The 22422-nt window shown below is 39.9% G+C and overlaps 1 protein-coding gene and 1 long non-coding RNA gene across 2 annotated transcripts in view; one reads left to right on the top strand and one right to left on the bottom strand.

The window, feature by feature from the left end:
* LOC109287283 overlaps nt 1-11881 on the bottom strand; it is a 17175-nt gene extending 5294 nt beyond the window's left edge. Inside the window, exon 1 of the long non-coding RNA XR_002094813.1 lies at nt 11871-11881. This is a non-coding gene — a long non-coding RNA (uncharacterized LOC109287283). The remainder of the gene's footprint in view (nt 1-11870) is intronic.
* Nucleotides 1-18572, top strand: part of LOC109287126 (phytanoyl-CoA hydroxylase-interacting protein-like) — a 32149-nt gene extending 13577 nt beyond the window's left edge. The window contains exon 2 of the mRNA XM_019502091.1: nt 18364-18572. Coding sequence (XP_019357636.1) covers nt 18364-18572 — 209 coding nt within the window. The remainder of the gene's footprint in view (nt 1-18363) is intronic.
* The last annotated feature ends 3850 nt before the right edge of the window (nt 18573-22422 follow it).

Here is a 22422-nt window from a genome sequence, read left to right as displayed (position 1 = left end):
AACCCTAGAAACTATGAAACTTTGAAACTATAAATGTGTGTTAAATCTTGTAGACTGTTCTTTCTGGTTTCTTGCTGACTCCTTCATCTCCAAGGTCTTGCTTCTGCTTTGTCTCCTGACAATAGTTGGTGAGCTGTGTCTTTTTCTTCTTACACAATGAGCTCTATACTTTACAACACTACAACCTTGTTAGAAAACTGCTTGCCTAAGCATTTGCAAAGTTACTTTTAATATATCATCCTGCCTTGTGGTCAGCAGCTCTGCTGAGACACAGAAGAAAGCCTTTATTCAGCTGCAAATCCAGTGCTCCCCAAGATTCAAATACAGTTACTCTAACAAAGAAGTGAATGAAACATTTCATATATAACACACCAGAGTTGTAAAGAGAGGCCCTATTATATCCTTGCTTGGTAATATGATACACTTAGAGAGAGAACTCAAAATTCTATTTGACAACAGTCTAGCTCATCCTCTTTTGAACCTCCCTTCAAGTAGTCGAAGTCTGCTATTAAATCCCCTCTCAGTCTTCTCTTTTATAAACTAAATAAGCTCAGTTCCCTCAGCCTCTCCTCATAAGTCATGTGCCCCAGCCCACTTACCATTTTTGTTGCCCTCCACTGCTCTCACTCCAATTTGTCCACATCCATTCTGTAGTGGGGGGCCCAATATAGGACACAGTACTCCAGATGTGGCATCAGCAGTGCTGAAGAGAGGGGAATGATCACTTCCCCCAGTCTGCTGGCAACACTCCTACTAATGCAGCCCAATGTGCCATTATCCTTCTTCACAACAAGGGCACACTGATGGCTCATATTCATCTTATTGCCACTGTAACCCCCAAGTCTTTTTCTACAGAGCTGCGACTTAGCTAGTTGGTCCCCAGTCTGTACCGATGCATTCTTCTGTCCTAACTTTACATTTGTCCTTGTTGAAGCTCATGAGATTTCCTTTGGTTCAGTTCTCCAATTTGTCTAGGTCACTCTGAGTCCTAATCCTTTCTTGTTTGGGTAAGAAAGCAAAACGAACTAAGCAAAAGGTCATCCTCAGCATAAGTAAGAACTACCTATACTCAAGGATAATGTGAAAGAGCTAGTTTATAAGTGAGATAGATTAGCATAGCTAGGATGTGCCCATAGTGGGGGAATGCTGAGATGTCTGATTAAGTTAGGTCTCAGTTCTGTTTGAGCTGCTTGGGGGTTGTGGTGGGGGGGTCCTCCAAGGCTGAGGATGTCTAGCATATTGTGTGTTGGAGATCTGGAATACGGAACACCTTACACATCTAGATTTTTTTTTCTCTTTGGCAGTTCACTGGATATAGTACATAGGCCCATTATGTTGTCAGCATATATGGCCCTCTGTGCTTGTGTGACGTACAATACCTTATTTAATGCTGGTTAAATGCAGCCCAGAATTAGCCATTATACTTTCTTTTCTTTGATATCAGTTCTTAACTTATAATTTATCTGAATCAATTGTACCATTTTTATCCATATATGATAACTTTCTAAGTGAAATATTTCAGCATTGTAGTTGAAAATATAAGATATGGTAATTATATTGAAACAACAGAAGATGCTTTTCTAAGTTGTTCTTTAAAATGTTTGTACTGTATGTTGTTAAGCTTCCAAATTGCAGGACCTGGTTCTCATGAGGGACTTTAATTATCAGGGCATCTGCTGGAAGAGAAACACAACAGTCCAGCAAATTCTTGGAGTGTTATTCTTTGAATAATTTTTTGTTACAGATGGTAGAGACACCAACTAGGGGAAAGCTGTTCTCAATTTGCTTCTTGCACACAAGGTGATAGTGGAAGGTAACATGGGTGACAATGACCAAGAAATTATAGAGTTCAGAATCCTAAGGGAATGAAGGAAATGACAGCAACAGAATATAGACACTGGGCTTCAGAACAGCAGACTTTAATAAATTCAGGGAACTGGCAAGCGGGATCCCCTGGGAGGTAAGTCTGAGGGAATAGGAGTCCAGGAGAGCTGGCTGTACTTTAAGGGGACAGTATTAAGGGCAGAAAGGCAAGTTCTTCTGATGCAATGGAAGAACAGGTAGTGCACAGCAATTCTGGCTAGACAGCAATCCCTTCCACAAGCTGAAACTCAAAAAAGAAATCCTACCAAAAAGTGGAAATTTGGTCATATTACTAGGAATGATTATTAAGGTATTGCACGGGCATACAGAGAAAAAATTAGAAAGTCCAAGACACAGTTTGAGATGCAGCTGGCAAGATACATAAGGCAATAAAAAGTATTCTAGAAGTACATCAAAAGGAATAAAACCAAAGAAACCATAGGCCCCTTACAAAATTAGTAAAACTATTAAGTTAGAGATGTGGAAGGACTTTCTGACAGAGTGGTTAAGAATTGAGGTCCGTTCCAGCTCTACCTTCCTATAATTCTATGATCATATGTAGAGGGATATGCTGTAATTGACCTTGCAAACTGCTTCTTTTAATATATTAGACTTGTATAGAATTCATGGTAATGGTTGTAGCTGAATCAGTTTTCATTGTAATGTTTGTAGTTGAATCATTAATCAATTTTATTTTATTGTTATTACAAAGTGTTCTTGTTTTATTTACGCTTGAATTAATAACCTGTTTTGCATGGATGTTTTCAAAAACAACCATTGACTACCCTTATTTTATTAAGTGACATCTTCTCTGAACCATAACATTTTTAGCTAGTGATAATAAACGAAACCATAAAACTAGTTTCTCATTATCCTTTTGCCTCCTTTTCCTATTATGTTACTGGAAAAAGTATAACTAGATGCTTTGCTTTTTCTCTTGGATTTTGGTATTGATTGACTTATGGAATTTGCTTCTATGTTGCAAATCAAATATATATGATAGCTTGGGAAACTGCTAGATTCTGCATCTCACTGAATTAGTAAAAATTGCAGACCTCAACTTGGCAAAAATGCATTGCATAGCTTTGCTCCCTTGAGCATTCCTGTTCATTTCAATGGGACTTCTTGCATGGCTAAATTAATTAGATATGTGTGTAAATATTTGCATAATCAAAACCATGATGCATAATCAATTTTTTTCCTGTAACTTTTTTTTTTGCGGTGCATATGGATTCTTACTTTATTCAAATACATTTCTAGTACTCTCTCCCATCCTTTCAAGTTATTTATTCAGAAGGATTTTGTCTATTTTGGTTTTAACTAAAAATACATTTTGGAAAGATATTTTAATCTCTACATTTTACATGTATATGTATTCTAATCAGGAGACGTAGGGACACCAAAATCAAGAGTAAAATGTAATGTTTAAATAGTTCTTCTATTCTTGGTCAGCCACAGTGCTAGAAGAGAAGCATAGTTGAAAGAAACATGCTAGGTTCTTCAAAAGCCCATTTATTCTAGCTTCTAGAAGGAAATTATGCATATGTTTCTCTGACCTTTAGGATAAAATTTAAAACAAAACATGAGAGCAGATGGTACTTTAATGCTACTAAAATGCATATGGTAATATAAAGTAAAGAATATTCAACATACGCTTCTGTTTTAATGATGGAATTTATTTTTAAAACTTAATGTTAGGCTCACTTGGAGAGGTGTATAGCATTCAGACTTCTAATGTTTATGATTTAATTTATGGGTTTTAAATACAAGCTACTATTTGTGTTAAATTTATAGGAACATTAAGTAAAATGAAAGAGGATGTGGTTTGCAAGAGTAATCCAATTTAAGCTCTTTGTTAATGGACTTGCATGTGTCTACTGAATATAACTCATGTCTAAATGATTGCATACTTTTGTAATATAAAGTTAAGTTTTGCAAGCAGAAGAAAACTAAATGTCACACATTAACTTAAATTTAAAATTTTGGTGCACTTATGTGAGACCAATAAACAGAGATCAGAGTCTGGGCCCATGCGACTTGCCCAGTGTGATACTGTCAGTGCCTGAACCTATTAGATAATCTTTATTCTATTATTAATTTTTCAGGTATAGTCTTAAAGATCAGTGGTACCCATTTATTTATCATAGCAATCTGAAAATGTACATGATAAGGAACACAAAATACTTTTACATTTTTACAATCTTCACTTATCCAACGTTGAGAACCTACCCACAGAAAAATATCCATCTTTACTTTTAGTAAAGATGTAATATTATGGAGATGTAATAGAGTCTTGTAGTAATAAGACACTCTACTTTAAAAAGGTATATCACAGTACTTACTAGCATGTAACAACATATTATCATTACTATTTAAATTTCAATTGCTAAATAAATTAATAAAGTTCATGTAGTGATACATAATCCATGCTTTTTAAATACAGTAGTACTTCTTTTTTGTTTGCTAATTTGCCGCATTCATTAATATGCCATAGGTTTTCCAGTTTTAGGATGAGTAATAGTGGAATTCTGGGACACAGTGACAGAGAAGTCATGATGTTTCATTATTGCTCCAAAGGCATAATGTGAAATCCTAGACTCATGCCAAAGGCTGTCTCTGGTTTCCACAGCTGTAAATGGGTACCAGGTTATTTGGGCTAGGAAGTCAAAAGTGGACAGTTGTGATGCCAGCTACATTGCTCCCTTCTGTAAGTTGCCTGCAGAAACTTATATGCCTAAAACCACACGAGCCCAATGGGCTGTCAGGACTTGGACTTGATAGTGGAATTCTAATGTTTTTAAAATAAACATATACTATAATTAAATTCATTTAAAAATTCCTTTAAAATAGGATAAAAGAAGGTTAACAGCCTCATAAGCCTGCACCTCGTACCACTTTAGCTACCTTTTAGCAGCTCAGACATTCCATTTTTAATTAAAGCTTGTTTTAAAAATTGATCTTGCAGTCAGCATATGCTGGGAAGAGCTACTTACTGCAGTGTCATCTTACTTCATCGAATAGAATGCAAATATTACTTTAATTAGAAGTGGATATTGCGGTGATCTAGGGTTGTGGACTATTATGAAGCAGACCTAGCTTTGAATGCTCTAAGCCAAACTGTGTTGGTAAGGGTTATGGAAAAATGTGATGCCTGACTGACATAGCTGTGACAGCAAAAGTTTCCCAGATGGATGGAATAGCATTTTTGCGGTACTTGAGTTTGCTGTGCTTGAGGATGTGGGGTGGAGTAGGCTATACTGGTGAAAACATTTCTTTGCCAGTATGAGCTGTCTATACTAGGAGCACTTTGTCTAATGTGTTAGTATAGAAGTTCCAAGCTAGACATAGATGGTCCTTTTCCCTTCTCATATCACCTAGAAAGTGTTATCCAAAACAGCAGTGTTTGCAGTTGGAGTGCCTGCTGTAGATTACTATAATCATGTCTCCTGCCATGCATGTGTGGCAAGGCAAAAAGTGCAAGTATTGTGATCCCACATCAGATAGCATCATGCCTGTTCTTTAACATGTGTTCCCAACGGGCCTTCGTAGATCCCTACTAGTAGTGTAGCTCCCCGTTCGGGTGACCACCCTCTGCACCAGGCATTGGTGTTACTGCAGTTTAGTTGTCTTCCCCGCTTCACCAACCCCGCTTCTTGCCTGCCATCACTTTGCTGTTATCCCAGTGGGGCAGGGCCAGTTCACCGGTCCCTCGGTGTCCCAGGTTGGCCTCGTCAGTTACACACGGGGCTCCAGCCACCCCTACACCCCGGCCTCACGCCACCTGTGGTCTTCACCTCCCTGCACTGACTCAGCGATGTGCCAACAGACTCCTCCCTTACCTGCGTAGGTATCCCAGCCCTATTGCAAGGGATACTTCCCACCACCGATTCGTCACCTGAACCCTCAGCTGCGTGCTTCCTCCCAGTGATCCCTCTTCCAGGCGTACCTCCCTGACCTACCACCCACGCCCTTATGAACTTGCCCCGGAGTGACATCTCCTGGATGGGTATACCGCGCTGTCCCCTTTAATCCTCAATCGACGCCTTCTATTCTAGGCGGCGACCCCGCCCCGAACTCTCTCTCCAGTGTGTCTTCGGCCTCACCCTCCTCTTCGGCACTTCCCGCGCCCCCTGCCACGGCACTTACTTCATGCAGCTCGGGATCTTCCTGGGTGATCTTGATCCCCTGTTCTCCCCCTGCTCTGGCGCCGCAGGCTCTCTCCGCTGGGGCTCCCGCTACCCCGCCTCTTCTCCCGGCCACCGGACACTCCAGCTCTTCACCTCGGCAGCTCCAGTCCAGCTGGGCTAACGGCAGGGACCGCCTTCCCCACCATTTGTTCCTCTCTTCCTCCGCCGCCTCTGGAGCGGCAGCCGCCATTTTTAAATCTCCCGGCCGGCGTCTGACGTCACCGTCAGCTGCCGGCTGCAGCTGTACATAGACGCGGCTAACGAGCCGCGCGGGCTCTCCCTCCCTCGCTGCGTCCTGCTCTCCTGGTAAGTTTTCCTGGCTTCCGCGGGTCCCGGGACAACATGCATCAAGTATATTCACTTTGTAGTTAACAACTGTTCACAAGACCAGTGTAAGCTTCAATATGTCATGGATGCAAGCCTTTTTTCTCCTTAACTCCGGGAGAAAAGAGTAGATGTTGTATTATTTAGGCTTAATTTTCTTTTCATTATGTTATAGACCTTCCTTAGTGAAGAATGATGCATCCATTATATTATTCTCAGGGTTCTAGATATATGTCCTGTTTCACATTTAAATTTCTCCTTTTCTTTTTGAAAGTTTTCCCCCTAACTTTATAGGACAGAAGAAAAGAATTGATTGTGCACGTGTGTTTGTGCATGCGTGCATAGTATAGTGTCCTCATTAAATTCATAAGACAACAATAACAACCAAAAGACTAAGGGGAAAAAACAAAAAAAAATGCATGCTGGTAAAACAGTCAAAATGTCACAGGCTGAATTGATTCAATCTTTGCAGGTTAATCTAAGTTGCATAAATTGAACCAATGATGATCTAGTAAGGGATGGTGCTGCTTTGAACAGTGGGTTGGACTAGATGACTTCTTGAATTCTGTTCCAACCCTAATTTTCTGTGATTTCAAATATGAGGTGTTACCCTACATACCAATAATACTTTTTATTAAATTATATTTCTATCTAGACAATTCACTTAAACAATTATCTTTGATAATTTTGAGATTCTCTATAAAGAGAAAGCACAAGGAAAACAGGAAAAATAAGGCATATATTAGAACATAGCAGATTTTTATTCTTGAAATAACTTGTTTATTAGCATAAAGCAAATTCAGTGATGTTAACTGAGACAGATGATATATAGGTCTCAAAAATTATTATAATGGAGAACATATTTAGAATAGGCTTTGGATTAATAAGGAATTGTATTTCTCATTTTCATCTACCTTTTTATTAAAGCATAAATGCAAGTATTAGAGAATTTTTTTCCAAAAACATCTAAGTATTATAGGAGCTGAAGTCAAAAGTGATTTATGTACTTCAGAGTCTTCTTGAAAATACATAGGAAACTGACTCTATTCAGTTGCTCTGGTAAAGTTGAATGCTAGATATCTACTATTATTTGTGACTTCCAGTCAATCATAGGTGCAAAATTATATTAAAAAGAGAGACTAAAATTAAACCTAAATGAAAATCTGTTCAGCAATTTATTGAGCATTAAAGCAATGGTGACTAGAACCCTGAACTTGACCCACAGAGATCAATTCTAATTGGGTGTTCTGAAACACTTAAAAAGCTTTTAGCTTTAAAATTTTTTTTCAATGAAGTGCAGAGGCATTTGAATGCAAAACAAAGCCTTGAGAACATGAACAATATTTGTAGGAACTTCTTTCACTGTGTAATAAGTACTAAAATCACAATTCAAGCAAGTCTCTGCCACTATTTCTTAAGCTTGTGAAAATTTCCCCCTCACCCCATATCTAATATATTTTAGGAGACAAATATTCTGAAAATGCAATCTCTCACCTTGTCCATGAAGTGTTAGGTATCACATGAAACCAATAGTTGAATGAACAGACATTCGCTTTTGATTCTGGAATTGTAGCCACATGCCTGCAATGGCTCAGGCCAGAAGCTGGGGGGCACTAAAGCATGCCTCCTGGCTCTGCTGGGCCAGACAGCTTAGGCCAAGGCTAGCTTGCCCATCCTGTGAGGGTGAGTTTGCAGGGGAGGTGCAAAGCACCCTGGGATACTGGGGGACTGTGAATTCACTTGAACCGGGAGGGGATCTGGGACAGAAGTTCAAAAAGCCAATTTAAACTAAATCAGCAAAATCTGATACTACATCCATCTAGGTTTATTTTAAACCAGTTTCAGCCATTTTGAAAGTGGTTTATGTGCACTGAACTTCTGCTTCTGCCCCACTCCCTCCTTCACCATAGGGGCCTTGATCTGCACCCCTGCTTCCCTCCCCAACAAACTGACCTGCTGGGGGGGTGGGGTATTGTGCGTGGTAGATCCTGGGTTGCACTATAATTCAAAAAGTGACCTGGTACTTAAAAAGGTTGGAGACTATTGTTGTACATGTTGCTGCTTATTAATCCTGGTTTACTTAAAGATAATTATATAGCGCCTAATATTAGATTTTGCTTTGACTGTGGGGGATGATATCAGAGCTAAAACTTCATGACTTGAGATCATCATATCCCAGAAGCATTTGTTACTTTATTTTTCCAGTTTTATAAAAATTGTTTTCCTGAGCTGTAAATATTTTTCAAAATGTTTTGAAGGTGAGTTTTTTTGTTGTTGTTGTTGTTTTTAGGACCTCTTCTGTGCATACCTTAGAAAACCTTTTTCTTGTTAAATAGAAATCAGTAGGCAAGTATCCATCCTCTGGACTTCTCCCATTTGAGAGTGAAAGGTGATTGTGAACACATAACAATTACTGTTCAGCAAGAAGTTTCATTACAAATTTTGTGTTTCATCCTGTTACCACATTAGACTAAATGATTAAGTTGTTTTTCCCAAGTGATGAGACAAATTCAGAAGAATTCCCATACCTCTTCTACATGTTCTAAGACAACAAAAAGTGGTTTCTTTAGGTATGTAGGAAGTAAAAGGAAGGTGCAGGGCGGCATAGGACCCCTACTGAACAAGGAGCAGCAATTAGTGACAGAGAGGGGGGACAAGGCTGTGCTATTCAATGAGTTTTTTGCCTCAGTGTTCCTGAACAGGGCTCAAGATAAGGCTCCTAATGGCTTCTTAGATGGGCATCATAGGGACACTAGCCTACCAACTGTCAATGCTGACTTGGTGCAGAGTCACTTGGATGGACTGGATGTCTTCAGGTCAGCAGGCCTGGATGAGCTGCATACGAGGATACTGAAGGCATTGGCCGGTGTCATAGCAGAACCATTGGCACGGCTGTTTGGGCATTCGCAGTACTTGGGTCAGGTCCCAGAGGACTGGAAAAGGGCCAATTTGGTCCCTATTTTCAAGAAGGGGAGGAAGTAGGATCCGAGTAATTATAGGCCAGTCAGCCTCACCTGCATCCTTGGAAAGGTCTTTGAAAAGATTATGAAGGATCATATTTGTGGGAGTCCAGCAGGAAAAATAATGCAGCAGGGAAACCAGCATGGATTTGTAGCAGGTAGATCATGCCTGACCAATATGGCTTCATTTCATGACAGGGTAACAAAATGCTTAGATGCAGGAATAGAAGTGGATGTCATTTTCTTGGACTTCAGCAAGGCCTTCGATATGGTATCTCATCCTATTCTCATAAATAAATTAAGAGGCTGTGACATAGATAATTACACGGTCTGGTGGGTGGCAAATTGGCTTAGCAGTCACATTCAGAGAGTGGTAGTAGATGGGTCGGTATTGACCTGGAAGGATGTGGGTAGCGGGGTCCTGCAGAGTTCAGTCCTTAGACCTGTACTCTTCAATATCTTCATCAGTGACTTGGATGTGAATGTGAAGTGTACTCTGTCCAAGTTTGTGAATGATACTAAATTGTGGGGTGAAGTGCACACTCCGGAGGGTAGGGAATGATTGCAGGCAGGCCTGGGCAGGTTAGAAAAGTGGGCAGTACGCTATAGGATGCAGTACAACAAGGACATGTGCAAAGTGCTGCACTTAGGGTGCAAAAATATCTAGCAGACCTACTGGCTGGGAAGTGGCCCTCTCAGCAGCACAGAAGTGGAAAGGGATCTCAGAGTATTGTGAACTCCAAGATGAACATGAGTCATCAGTGTGACAAAGTCATCAGCAAAGCTAACTACACTTTATCATGCATCAGCAGATGCATAACAAATAGATCCAAGGAGGTGATACTTCTCCTCTATGTATCATTGGTCAGACTGCAGTTGGAGTACTGCATCCAGTTTTGGGTGCTGTACTTCAAGAAGGATGTTGATAGATTCTAGAAGGTCCAGGGGAGAGCCACGCATCTGGTTAGGGACTTACAGGACAAGCCCTATGAGGAGAGACTGAGGCACCTGGACCTCTTCAGCCTGCACAAGAAAAGGCTGAGAGGTGATCTTGTGGCTGCCTACCAAGTCATTAGGGGGCCACAGCAAGGAATCAGAGATGCTCTGTTCACCAGGGCTCCTCTTGGGGTAACAAGGAACAATGGTCACAAACTGACAGCAGATTTAAGCTAGATATCAGGAAAAACTTCTTCACAGTAAGGGTGGCCAGCATTTGGAATGGGCTTCTAAGGGAGGTGATGCTCTTCCCTACCTTGGAGATCTTTAAGAGAAGGCTAGATAGGCATCTAGCTGGGGTCATCTGACCCCAGCATTCTTTCCTGCCTAGGCAGGAGGTCAGACTTGATGATCTATTGAGGTCCCTTCCAACTCTAGCATCTCTGAATCTATGTTTCTAGCTTGGTCCTATCAACTCCCAAGTCCTGTAATTTGTCTGCAAGTGAAAACCATGAACAACCAACAGAAACATCTCTATTTCCTTTATTTTTCACTTGGCTAATTTATGTAACTGATAGATAACATTTATGTAACTGGGAGAATACTGAGTTAAGTGGCCTGTGTACACACATATGTAATTATGTGTAGCTGGGTATATAAATAAAAATCTATTTGCTTCTCATTTGCCAGCATTTTTTTTCAGCTGCAGTAGTCACTATCATGGCTGCTTTAAAATTGATTAGACAATTTAACATGAAATTTAACTCTGGATATGGCAGAGAGATAACCCTGTGAATAGAAGCATAAAGCATTAATCTTTTGGTTCTCCAGTTGATCTCAGTGAAGATGGCATTTCATGTTTATTCTGGAGCTTTGAGAACAAAAGCTTTATATTCAATGTGTGAACAACACAAAGATAAGTGATTTCTTCAGCTTCTGATTAGAAGGGTCAAGAATCACCTGACCTCTACCTATTAAATAAGTGACTCAGATTTTTGTAGAAAGCAGGGGGGTCTAGAATACATGTCGCTAATTTAATGGAAGGACGTATGCCATTCTTTAATATTGACAATAATTGGTTGTTAGTCCTTTCTCCATTTGCAGTTGAAGGAGTTGTGACATGTTTTTTCACACCATCCCTTTGTTGTTTCCTGTGCCGGAGTAGCATGAAAATGCATGGATGCCTTGTGTATCATATTTTCTTGCATATAACCCACACCTTTTTTCCAAAAAACACAAGTTGCTAGAAATCTAGTTACACATTATTTGTGATGAAGTACAGCAATGCCATTTAGCTGCCAGCCAAGATGGAGAGTGGTGACTAGCCATAGGCACCCCCAAGAGGATCCCATACCGCAAGACTGCTCAGGTACATCTGTCCCCAGCTGGAGTTGTAGCCAGCTTACAGCAGGCTGGGTCAGAGAGCAGGCTATCTGTTCTTAGCCAGGCTGCTGCAGGCTCTTCCTCCAGCAGTTGCATAATATGTAGTCCCCACATCCCTCCCCCTTCTCACTCTGTCCAGGGCACTACATAGGGGCTTTGCAAATGCCTCATATATTCCTTATTGCAATATTGTGGTGTGTAGCTAGCAGTCAAACACCAGCAGCTGCTAGGATGTTAATGGAGTAGTGATAGGCTCTCCCAACCCTTTGCATTGATGGCTACATGCCACAATATTGTAATGAGGGATGAGGGATCCACAAAGCTTTGTGATTGTTTTGCATTTTTATAACTTGTTCTTTGTAAAGATTGCTGCTTTTTATAAATTTGTTATATTAAATTACTTTTTATTTTCAAGGAAAAGGCTTTTCCCTCCCTTCATTCCACCTTCCTAAAACAAAGTGTGTATTATATTTGGGTACATATTATAGGAGAGAAAATATAGTAATTCATTTCTTACTGCCAGTATGAGAAGAATGGACAACTAGGCAGCACTCAAGAGAAAATTGGGTGCTGGATAAAAAAAGCTGTCTAAAGAGCAGGTAACAAAAGGAATCTTTCAATGGAAAGTTACAAGTGTGGTATCTTTTGCACTATTTGTTAGACCTCTGCTACCCATATTGCCTGTGCACCAGTTAAATGGGTAGGTGCTGGCTGAGTTCTGGTTAACAAGCATATAGGCCTTGTGCCAGGCCTCTGCAGCAGGTTGTATTTTACCCACTGTTTATAAGTAATCTGACTAAAGATACTGAAAACAAAACTCCTAGGTTGATCTACTAAAGGCAAAACAAAAACTGGAGGTACCCTTCCATACAATTAAATAGGATATTAGGTCACTATTTGGAGTATTTATATGACTAAACTTTAGTTAAGCATCTGATAGACTCATGAAATTTATTTGAGAAATTAATTTTAGTTGGACAATAGTCCTGTCACAGTGGATTGAAAACTAGCTGAAGGACAGTAAACAAAGAATTAAGAATAATGACACAAGCCAGTGCCTCATGTTGTAAATGAATCAGTGAGATGCTTCAGAATACAGCATGGGATTCCATTTTAGCATCTTTGATAAGGATTATGAAAGAAGAACTGCAAGTGCAGTTTTTAATTCTGGAGATGATAGTAGACTGGGTGATGCATAGCACCCAAGAGACAGAAATATTTGAAGGAGCTGACATATGCAAATGGTCAAGTAATGCAAAAATGAGAATCAAACTGGAAATATGCCAGCTGGTATATGTAAGGGAAAATAAACATAGATATTGAATAGGATGGAAGTACTAGGAAACCAGAAGTTCTCATAAAGACCCAAGGGATATAGTAGATAGCAAATTAAATATGAGCTTGCACTGCAAATATCACATCATAGACCAGGGAGGGTAAAATCCTTTATCTGTAGCTGCACCTGAACATTGTGTATTTTTCTGAACTGGCATTTTGAAAAATATACTACCAAATCAGAAGGGATCTGAACAGTAATAAGAATTAAAGAGATGAAATAACTGACTGAAAAGGAAGACATGAATGTGCTAAATAAGATCATGATCATGGGAGTAAGTATATGGGTATAGTCCATTTGAAAGACTAGCTTAGGTCTGAACTTAATGACAGCTATGTGAGAGAGGCATATACACACATGTACTGTTTATGTCTGGTAAGGAGATGATTTTCTTAGGGTGAAACAAAATTTTTTTCTGAGAAATCAAAGGATGAAACTGCAAAAAGGACATTTTCCCCAACAATGAAGGTTTTAAACCAGTGGCAGGAAAAATATAGCTGCTGGGCTGGAACTGACCCATCAGGCCATCCTCTTCAACCTGTGGGACCCCTCCAAAAGATAATTATTACTGGCCTGTGGCTGCCCCTCTGAAAGTCAGTGGGAGGTGTGGCCTTTCAGAGGTCACATGCCACTGGGCCAGGCCGGGTGGGCTCTGTGCTGCCACATGCAGCTCCTGGCACTATCTGGGAGATGTGCGCTTTTGGACCAGGCCAGTTTGGTTCCATACCACCACGTGAAGCTCTAGAACTCAGCCAGACTTCTGCTGGGGGGCCCTTGCCTGCTGTTAAGCATCTGGGGTCCACCCCCCCACATCCTTTCATAAACCCTACCCCCCCACACCCACCACCCGACACACACACACCCACAAACCCCCATATATTCCTCCACAAACCCCACACCCACAGCTCCCCACACAAACACCCCCACACACAATTTCAAAAGTAAATCTTTATTATAAGTTATTTTATTATACAGTCACCTCTCTGTATACTACACAAACACACACAAATCAGATCAAAATATTTTTTTAATTAAAATTTAAAATGTTATAGTAGGTGTTTGATTTTTAGTGTATGATTTGTTTTTTTCCCATTCCAAGATGGCAGACCCCATCCCAAAAGGGGAATTTCTGGGGGCAAGGGGAGGGACTTCCAGTGGCAAAGCTCAGGGGCAGGATTTCCAGTCCCAAGATGGCAACCAGGGGGCAGGGCACCACTGTGGCCCTCCACAGCTCACCAAAAGTTATTAAGCAGCCCTCTAGCCAAAATAATTGCCCACCACTTTTTTTAAACTGTAGATTAGTTTCCTAGTGCTTTTCAGGGGTGTCAAAGTCACCCAGGCCAAAGGTCAGATCCAGACAATGGGACACCTTCCAGCCTGGATGTGCATGGCCAGCAGCAGCTGCAGCGGGACCAGGGACAAGAGTGAATATGGAGGCAGCGATGGGTGTCTGGGATAAGTAGCAGGCATCCAGTGGATAGAGGGCAAGTGATGGCTGCATTTACACAGCCCTAACTCAACACCCTTCCACACTATGCCTACCACTAACAGCCATACTTTTGATTACTTGGAAAGTTTAAGGACCATAATCAAAATATTAGTTCTGCAGTCTACAGTAAGACCTTATTATTTACATAAGGTGCATTATTGCACTTAATCAGTAAATATGTTTAGGTGGTTAAAATGGAAAATATTGAGTTAAGAAAAGAATGAGCAATTTGTAATTCACAAGGACCTTTTGGAGTGCTACCTGTTATTGGACCAGCTGGCATTCTTCATCGGGTCTGAGGAGTGAAGGATACTCAATGATGATTAAAAACATTGTTTAGTGCTTTGAAATTGGAGAGGGGAGAAATTCCCAGAACTAGCAGACAAACAGTTAGTAGAAGAAAAGAAGCTTGATTACTGGGAAACCAAGGCGTATCAAAGGAGAGGAAGAAGAATTTCAGGAATCAGGTAGATTATATTATGTCATAAAGTTAATACCAGTGTTCAGTCCTAGGTTCTTGATGCCTAGCCAGTTTATGAATTTTGTTCCCAAACTGGCCTTTTAAAGGAGTTTGGTAGATTCCCTTGAGCATAAGAATCAGGCAATCAAAAACTGAGTAGCTGTTCTGTGAAAAAGTGGACTTCTATGATGTTTGTGTTGTTTATATTTTTTTTTGTGAGAGTTCATGCCAATGCAATTTCTGTTTAGTTTCACCCACATCATTACCATGAGGTTATTTGGCATTTCCACTGCCCTGCCATATCAATTTAAAAATTCATCCATCGGACTTCAGGTTATAAAGCTTCTGCTTTTGGTATCAGTAATGCAACATGTCAAGCTCTTAAAAGCAACCACATACTTTAGGCTCCTGGAAATTGTATCTTACCTTATTTATTTATTTGCAGTATTAGGAACTGTTCTTGCATAGTTTATAGCACTGTAGTATTTCCCATGGCATTTTGATGCCAGCTGAATAAAATAATTGAACATATCTATACATTATGATTCACATACTAAGCTGGTATCAAATGCTGAGCTACAGAGTAATAAAAAGAAATACATGGACATAATGCATGCATATATTGTTCTATTATGTGTGTGTGGATCTCTGTATTTACACATACAAACATATGTAAACATACTCATGCATGCTGCCTGAGCCTTTGTAAGCCACTGTGAGCCTTCTTTGGGAAGGATAGCATATCAGTTGAATAAAATAAAATGAATAAAGTGCATTTGATTGTGTACTCATGTCCCCTAACACTGAAAGAAAGAATGACACCATTGGTTCTGTCTCCGTGTCTCTTTGTTCTCAGTCTGTCTGATGAGTCTGTCTAACATCAATTGCGGTTGTGGTTTCTGGTGATGGGGGCTTTTCGCCACCAACAGCTGGACTTGCACTGGCACCTCACTTGGCACTGAAATGCATTTAGGTGGTTATGATTTAATATATTAACTACCTAGACTGGATTTGCACATTGAAGGTTGGGAATTTGGAAGCTCAGTATGTTGTAAAACTAGGCTTCTAAACAAGAAAGGCAATATATTTTTCTGTGGGCGTGACTACATATGCTTATTAAATGTAGAGCAATAAACTCTGGTGCTTATCGTGCTGGAGTTCATTGCTCCCAGCTGCTGCATTTACATGTGCGCCCAGGACTGCAGCATATTAAGTCTGGTCAAAGCAGCCCTGGCTGGCAAGGAGCCAGGGGTGGGAGGTGGTCAGCCTCCCAGCCTGGGGCTGCTCTAACGTGGCTCAACATGCTGCAGAGGGGTTGGCTGTGTGGGGATAGCCAGCAGGCAGTACCCTCACAGTAGTACCCTCATGCCCCAGCCAGCCCCATCAGCATGCAGTGCTGCAAAGTAAATAACTTCACCGCAGGAGCTATTGCAGACTAATTGTGGACTAGACTCATTAGCTCTTCTTACTGCAGAGCTAATTAGTCTATTCCACAATAAACACCTCGTGTAGAGATGCCCCATCAGTGCTAAAATCTATATAAATTAGGATGCTGTCAAAAAGTCAGTTTACCTGTAAACTGTATTTAAGAAACTGTATTTGATCATCTCATACCCTAAAGGATGTTAGCTCGTTGTGATGAACTCTTTGGAATCAACCTAGAATGAGCCGTGACTAGGTAATATACCATCCTTTAAGCACCACTGTTTTCCTCTATACAAACTGGCATTTAAAAATGAGAACACACTTTGTCATGGCACGGGGTCCTGCAGGATGGCCGTGATCTCCCTAAGGCCCCTTTCCCATGGCAAGTTGTCCCAAAGGGCACCCTTGATTCTCGCCCGCCACATCTTTGTTGGTAAATATACATTAGGGAGACTGCCTTTATGGCATCTTGGACACTGTTTTGCTGTACTTTGACCCCGTGGCCTCCTGGACCCCTTGGGGTTCCTGTTCTACAGTGGGTGTTCTGGGGCACCCTAGCCTTATGGGCTATGCATGGCTCCAACCACCACTTTACCATGGCCTTATCTTGCTCTGTGCCCTCATTGGCTACCCCAATGCTGCGCCCCCTCTGGCACTCAGATTCAGTGCACCCCCAATGCTGCGCCCCCTCTGGCGCTCAGGTCCCCATGCTGCCATGGATCCCCTATGAGACCTCCTTCTTCCCCTAATAGCCTCACCTAAACCACCAGTCTTAAACAGTAAACAAAACACAAGCCCCTGGTCTATAACATAAATTCCAGCTATAACCTCATTCAAGCAGCACCAGGGGTGCTCTGTCACTCAGCTCAGCTGCTGACAGGGAACTGCTGTCCTGGCCTCAGCCCCAGGGTTTATATGTGAGCCAGGCCCTGCCCTGGTCAGGTCAGCTGACCACTAGCAGGTGTGGGCCACTAGCTCACTCTGCCCTGGTAACCAGCAGCCGGGGCTCCCCACTCACTGCTAGGGCTCTTTTCCTAGCAGTTTCCACTCTTTGAAGGAGCAAGGCACCTAAGTGCTCTGCGATGCACCTCATTTTCTTAAGCTAGGTAAGCTCTAGAAGCTTTTCCTCTAACATCCATCTTGTTTTCACTGGTATTTCCTAGCCTCTTACCTCCCTCCCTGTTTTTATCGATGCTTCTCTCATTTTCCTTGTGAGCCATCTCACCTCTCTATTTATCCTTGTCACTGCTTGCTGTATTCTTTCTTCCACCCACTCAGTTTTCTGTTTTTCCTGACCCTCCAGTATTATTTGTTTGTATTTCCCCTATTCTTCTACACAGTTCAGGTCTAACAAAGATCACTTCATTCTTCTGAATTTAATGTTTACTGGAGGCAATGCTACTGGGAAGTCCTAAATATGTAGGAGTTCAAGGGAATACCACATTTTAGCATGAGCTGCTGCGCTATATGAAATATTACAGTAGGACAAATTTTAAAATCAGCTGTCTTTGTGTTTATTGTTCAGTGTAATTTAACCAAATGATCATAGTATCAACAGTTTGATAAATATAACAGTTTATAAATATGCTAGTGTCAGGTTTTACATTTACCTGCCACCTGTAAATATAGAAACTGTTTATACTTGATGTTTAAAAATATCAGTTCAAATTATTTCAAATTGTATTTCTTCCAGATATGGAGGTTGGATGGTAACCATTTATTATTAACTACTAATAATTTTTAGCCATCCCTAAGGATCAACAACTATGTTATATTTTATATTATGGACCAGATTGTGAAATCCTTACTTATACTCTATTTGCTTTAAAGAGAATATATTCTCAGCAGTCTGAATCAGGCTTACATAGTTGGACCTGATCATTGCTTTTTAGCTCGGTATAGTTTTTGAATGGTTGGCCAATACCATTGTTTATCTCTAGTAAAAGAATACCAGTAATCACATCCCAGTGGCTGTTTATCTAATGCTTATTTCTGCACAGGGAATAAATCACAAGACAGTGGGATTGCAGAGATGGAGGAACTTCCTGTGCCACACAACATCAAAATAAGTAACATCACATGTGACTCTTTCAAGATTTCATGGGACATGGATTCTAAATCTAAGGACCGTATTACTCACTATTTCATTGATTTAAACAAGAAGGAGAACAAGAATTCCAACAAATTTAAACACAAGGTAATGTTTTAACAGCAAGCTTGACACATGTTTAAATAAATATATCTATATCTATATATATATCTATATATATAGATAAGTATTGTGAAGCCCTTCTATTGAGGACTTTGGGCAGCCAGGTACAGATCATATTACAAAGGTGTGGCTTGACAGAAATGATTGAAAAAGTTTGGTTGGAATAGTTTCATCAGAAAGTGCCATTTTATTAAAATTGAAACTTTTCATAATAATTTGTCAATTTAAACAAAATTCATTTAGAAAAAATTAGATCTAAAATTTAGACAGTATCAAAATGCTCCATTTTAACAAGTTAAAAATTGAACTATTTATTATAGTTTCATAGTTAGCAGGGTCAGAAGGGACCTGAGCAGATCATCGAGTCCAAACCCTGCCATGGCAGGAAAGAGTACTGGGGTCAGACGAGCCTGGCAAGGTGTTCATCTAGCCTCCTCTTAAAGACCTCCAGGGTAGGAGCCAGCACCACTTCTCTTGGAAGTTGGTTCCAGATCCTAGCCACCCTGACCGTGAAGTAGTGCCTCCTGATATCTAACCTAAATCTACCCTCTGCCAGTTTGTGACCATTATTCCTAGTCACTCCTGGTAGTGCTTGGGGGAACAGGGACTCCCCCAATGCCTGCTGGTCCCCTCTGACTAGTTTGTAAGGTCCCCTCTGACTAGTTTGTTTTACTTGAAACAATTTTTCTTTTAGACTTTCTAGGCTAAATTTTAATATAAGATAAAATAGAAAGTAAAAGTCTTTGGTAAAACATTTTGTTGGATCTGAAACAGCTTTTATCCAAAATTTAATTTCTTAGAAAATTCCAAATTGCTTTGTTTTTGTTTGATTTAGAATTAAAACAGATTTCTTACCTGCAGAATATCTGGCAAAAAAGAAATTCTTGTTTCTGTGCAACTCTAGGTTTTGTATTATACACTTATGCCTTCTCTAACTCTTTGTATTCAATGATGTCTTCAAACCAGTGACACAAAACTCAAAAATTGTAATTTGTTTCTCAAAAGGGTTCTACTGGTGCTTCTCTGTCACCTAGTGCTCATTCAGACAAAGTGGCTATTTCTCCCTTTTTCAGTATTTGTGACCCAAATACTACTTTGGCATGATTTCCTCTTAACTACCTGTAAAAGGACACACTGAAATTTGTTGGTGCTCTTGGGGTAGATTCTGTACTTTTCAACCCAAGAAAAAATTTATTGATCTTGAAGTACTATGAGTTGTGTTCTGAAATTCTGATAAAAGAACTGAAATGGAAGTGAAGTAAGGACACAGAGAAAAAGGACAGTCATCTGCTGACTAAAATTGTGTAGGCAAGATCTGTAAAATGTAAGTGCTATCAGAGCACAAATCCCCAAGGAGAAAAGAATGAAGCATGAAATCTTTAATGTTACCAAGTATGCCATTAAAAGATTGTGGACTAATTAAGAAACATATCCATAGCATACAATTGACCTTTTTATTTTCAAAGGTATTATTACTCTGACTCTTATTAATATCATATTTATAAACTTCCCATCCTCCTTTACTGCTTCATTCTGGTTGTTTTACAAGAATTGTTGAATGAAGTTTTACTTCTGCAACTGCCATGTGTGCTTACTTCAAAATCATTACTGCTATTTTATATACTGAGTTTTAAAACATGAAACTTTCTTGATCCAGATGCTCAGCTGGTGTAAATTAGCATAGTTCTACTGATTATTGATGAAGTTATTCCAGTTTACAGCATCTAATATTGTGACCCATTTATGATTGTGACACCAACTGAATTAAAATTACTCTTCTCGCTGTTTATCTTGCTTTGCATTGGAAGCCTTTGAAGTGAAATTCCTATTTTATGCTGGATATATAAATATATCTTCCCTCCAATAACATGCATAGTCGGTCGATTCTTTTCTTTTTTTCTTTGCTTTGCTTCTCATAATTCAGATTTCTTTCCAAGCTCAAACTAATGTAAAATCTGTTTATGAAAAAACTGTGCTGTCCAAGTAGGAGCACATTGACCTCAAAACATAAATCACAATTAGTCTACTGTTGGATGTTAGTAGTATAACTATGATTGCGAGTAGTTTTTTTTATTTTGTTTTTTCTCAGCAGTTACCTATTTCCTCACTGTGATAAACTGCTTAGACTAAGGAAATGAGTAATTGCTGTTGTAGAACAACATGAGGGTGATTGGGTCACTTAATTAAAATGAGGAGTAAATAAGATCTGTCTTGTGTTATTGGATTTAACTTGAAATATATTGATACTAATTAGGTTAGTGACCTGTTAAAAGCTGGATTTCTTCTGGTCAGAAGGATGGAAATATATCTAGCAGATTTGTTTAGTAGAGAATGCAAAACACTTTTTTTAGTAGTTTGACAATGATACATTCTGTTGCATATTGTACTTCCTTTAATCTATTTTTGTTGCCAGCCACAGTTACAGGACACCTGGCATATCTAGAAATTACTGAAATTCTTTGCTGCATAGGAATGAGAGCTTATTCAGTGTTCCGTAGTATGACTACATGCAAAGATTTCCTTATAGTATTAGCATTACTAAAGTTTTGGGAAGTCAGTACTACCATCAGTTACCATCACTCCCATTGCCTCCCTTCCTCTTTCCTTGGCAGCTTTTAGGAACTCTTAAAAGAAAAGCCATATATCACCTTCCAGAGAGGGTTAAGGGCTATGAAACATGAGTAGGAGATGGTGCCTTTCTGTAGCCTTGAGTAAGACACCTGAAAAGTAGCATTTAAGACTAATGCTCTCCTCAGCAGTGCATGTTGGTCAGCTTTAGGCAGCTGCCCACTGAGCATGCTGGTCACTTTGGGTTCTCTTCTAAGGCTCCTAATTTTTCCATTGCACTGTACAGGGAACAGAGATGTCTCACTCGGAGATCTGGATTCTAGTCCAAGGACTATGTGCCTAAAAGTCAGGCATTGTACCACTTAAATTTTGGGTGCCTAAGTCCTTTTTTAAAATCAATTGCTGAGCAACATGTTGAAAGTAACACTGTAATTTGAAACAGGGGTAGGAACAAAACTCTATTTCCTTGGCAGTATCTCTTCTACCTACTACTCCATGCCATCTTCCTTTGTGAGAGACAATTTTGACTCCATAGAAGACCAGCATAAGCAAGAAAGTTTTATCTTTGGACAGACGTCTGGTCTCAAACCTATTAAAATCAGTTATTTTTTTCTATTGAATCCACTGGGCTTTGGACCATAAGGCTGACTTCAGTATTCTTTTGTTAATGGAGTAGTGAATTCAGAAGGAAAGTCACCTATTTCTCACTTTTGCAAAGTTGTTTCTGCCTGAGGGTTCCCTCCTTCTAGACTTGGGGTAGGCTACAACTTCTGCCCCATGCCCACATGGAAAAAAGCAAAATGTTTTTGTTATCATTGCCTGTAGTTAGTTGACTGTAGTAACCAATGCAAATTAAAACATTAATAAGTAGCTCTAAAATCCTTGAGGAATTAAGTCTTTGTGAGGTACAGCTATAAAACATGTTGAATGTTCCATATTGGGATAATATTTATCCTTAGGGAAGGGGGGTTGTATTATTTATTATTATAGTATCGTCTTATTCATGGAAAAAGACAACTATTTGCTAGTCTGTAGTTATTAAAATAGACATAATAAAGTTTACTCATTCATTGGAGGTTCTCCAAACATTTTACAAGCATTTATCAAGCTTTACCACACTCTTCTCAAGATATAGAGCAACTGTCATTTTCACTTTAGACTGTGAACAAATGTAGTTCATCCAGATGAGCATGGTCATGTGGTGTGTGACACTGCAAGCCACATACCGTGCAGTCTGGTGTTCTCCATGCTACAAGGGTACACTGTCCGAGTGTGCACT

The sequence above is a fragment of the Gavialis gangeticus genome, unplaced genomic scaffold (assembly GCF_001723915.1).
Source record: "Gavialis gangeticus isolate Ggan-Ray unplaced genomic scaffold, GavGan_comp1, whole genome shotgun sequence".
NCBI classification, from domain to species: Eukaryota; Metazoa; Chordata; order Crocodylia; family Gavialidae; genus Gavialis; species Gavialis gangeticus.
The sequence above is the reverse complement of the archived record's forward strand: the minus strand, read 5'-3'. Positions and strand labels throughout refer to the sequence as shown.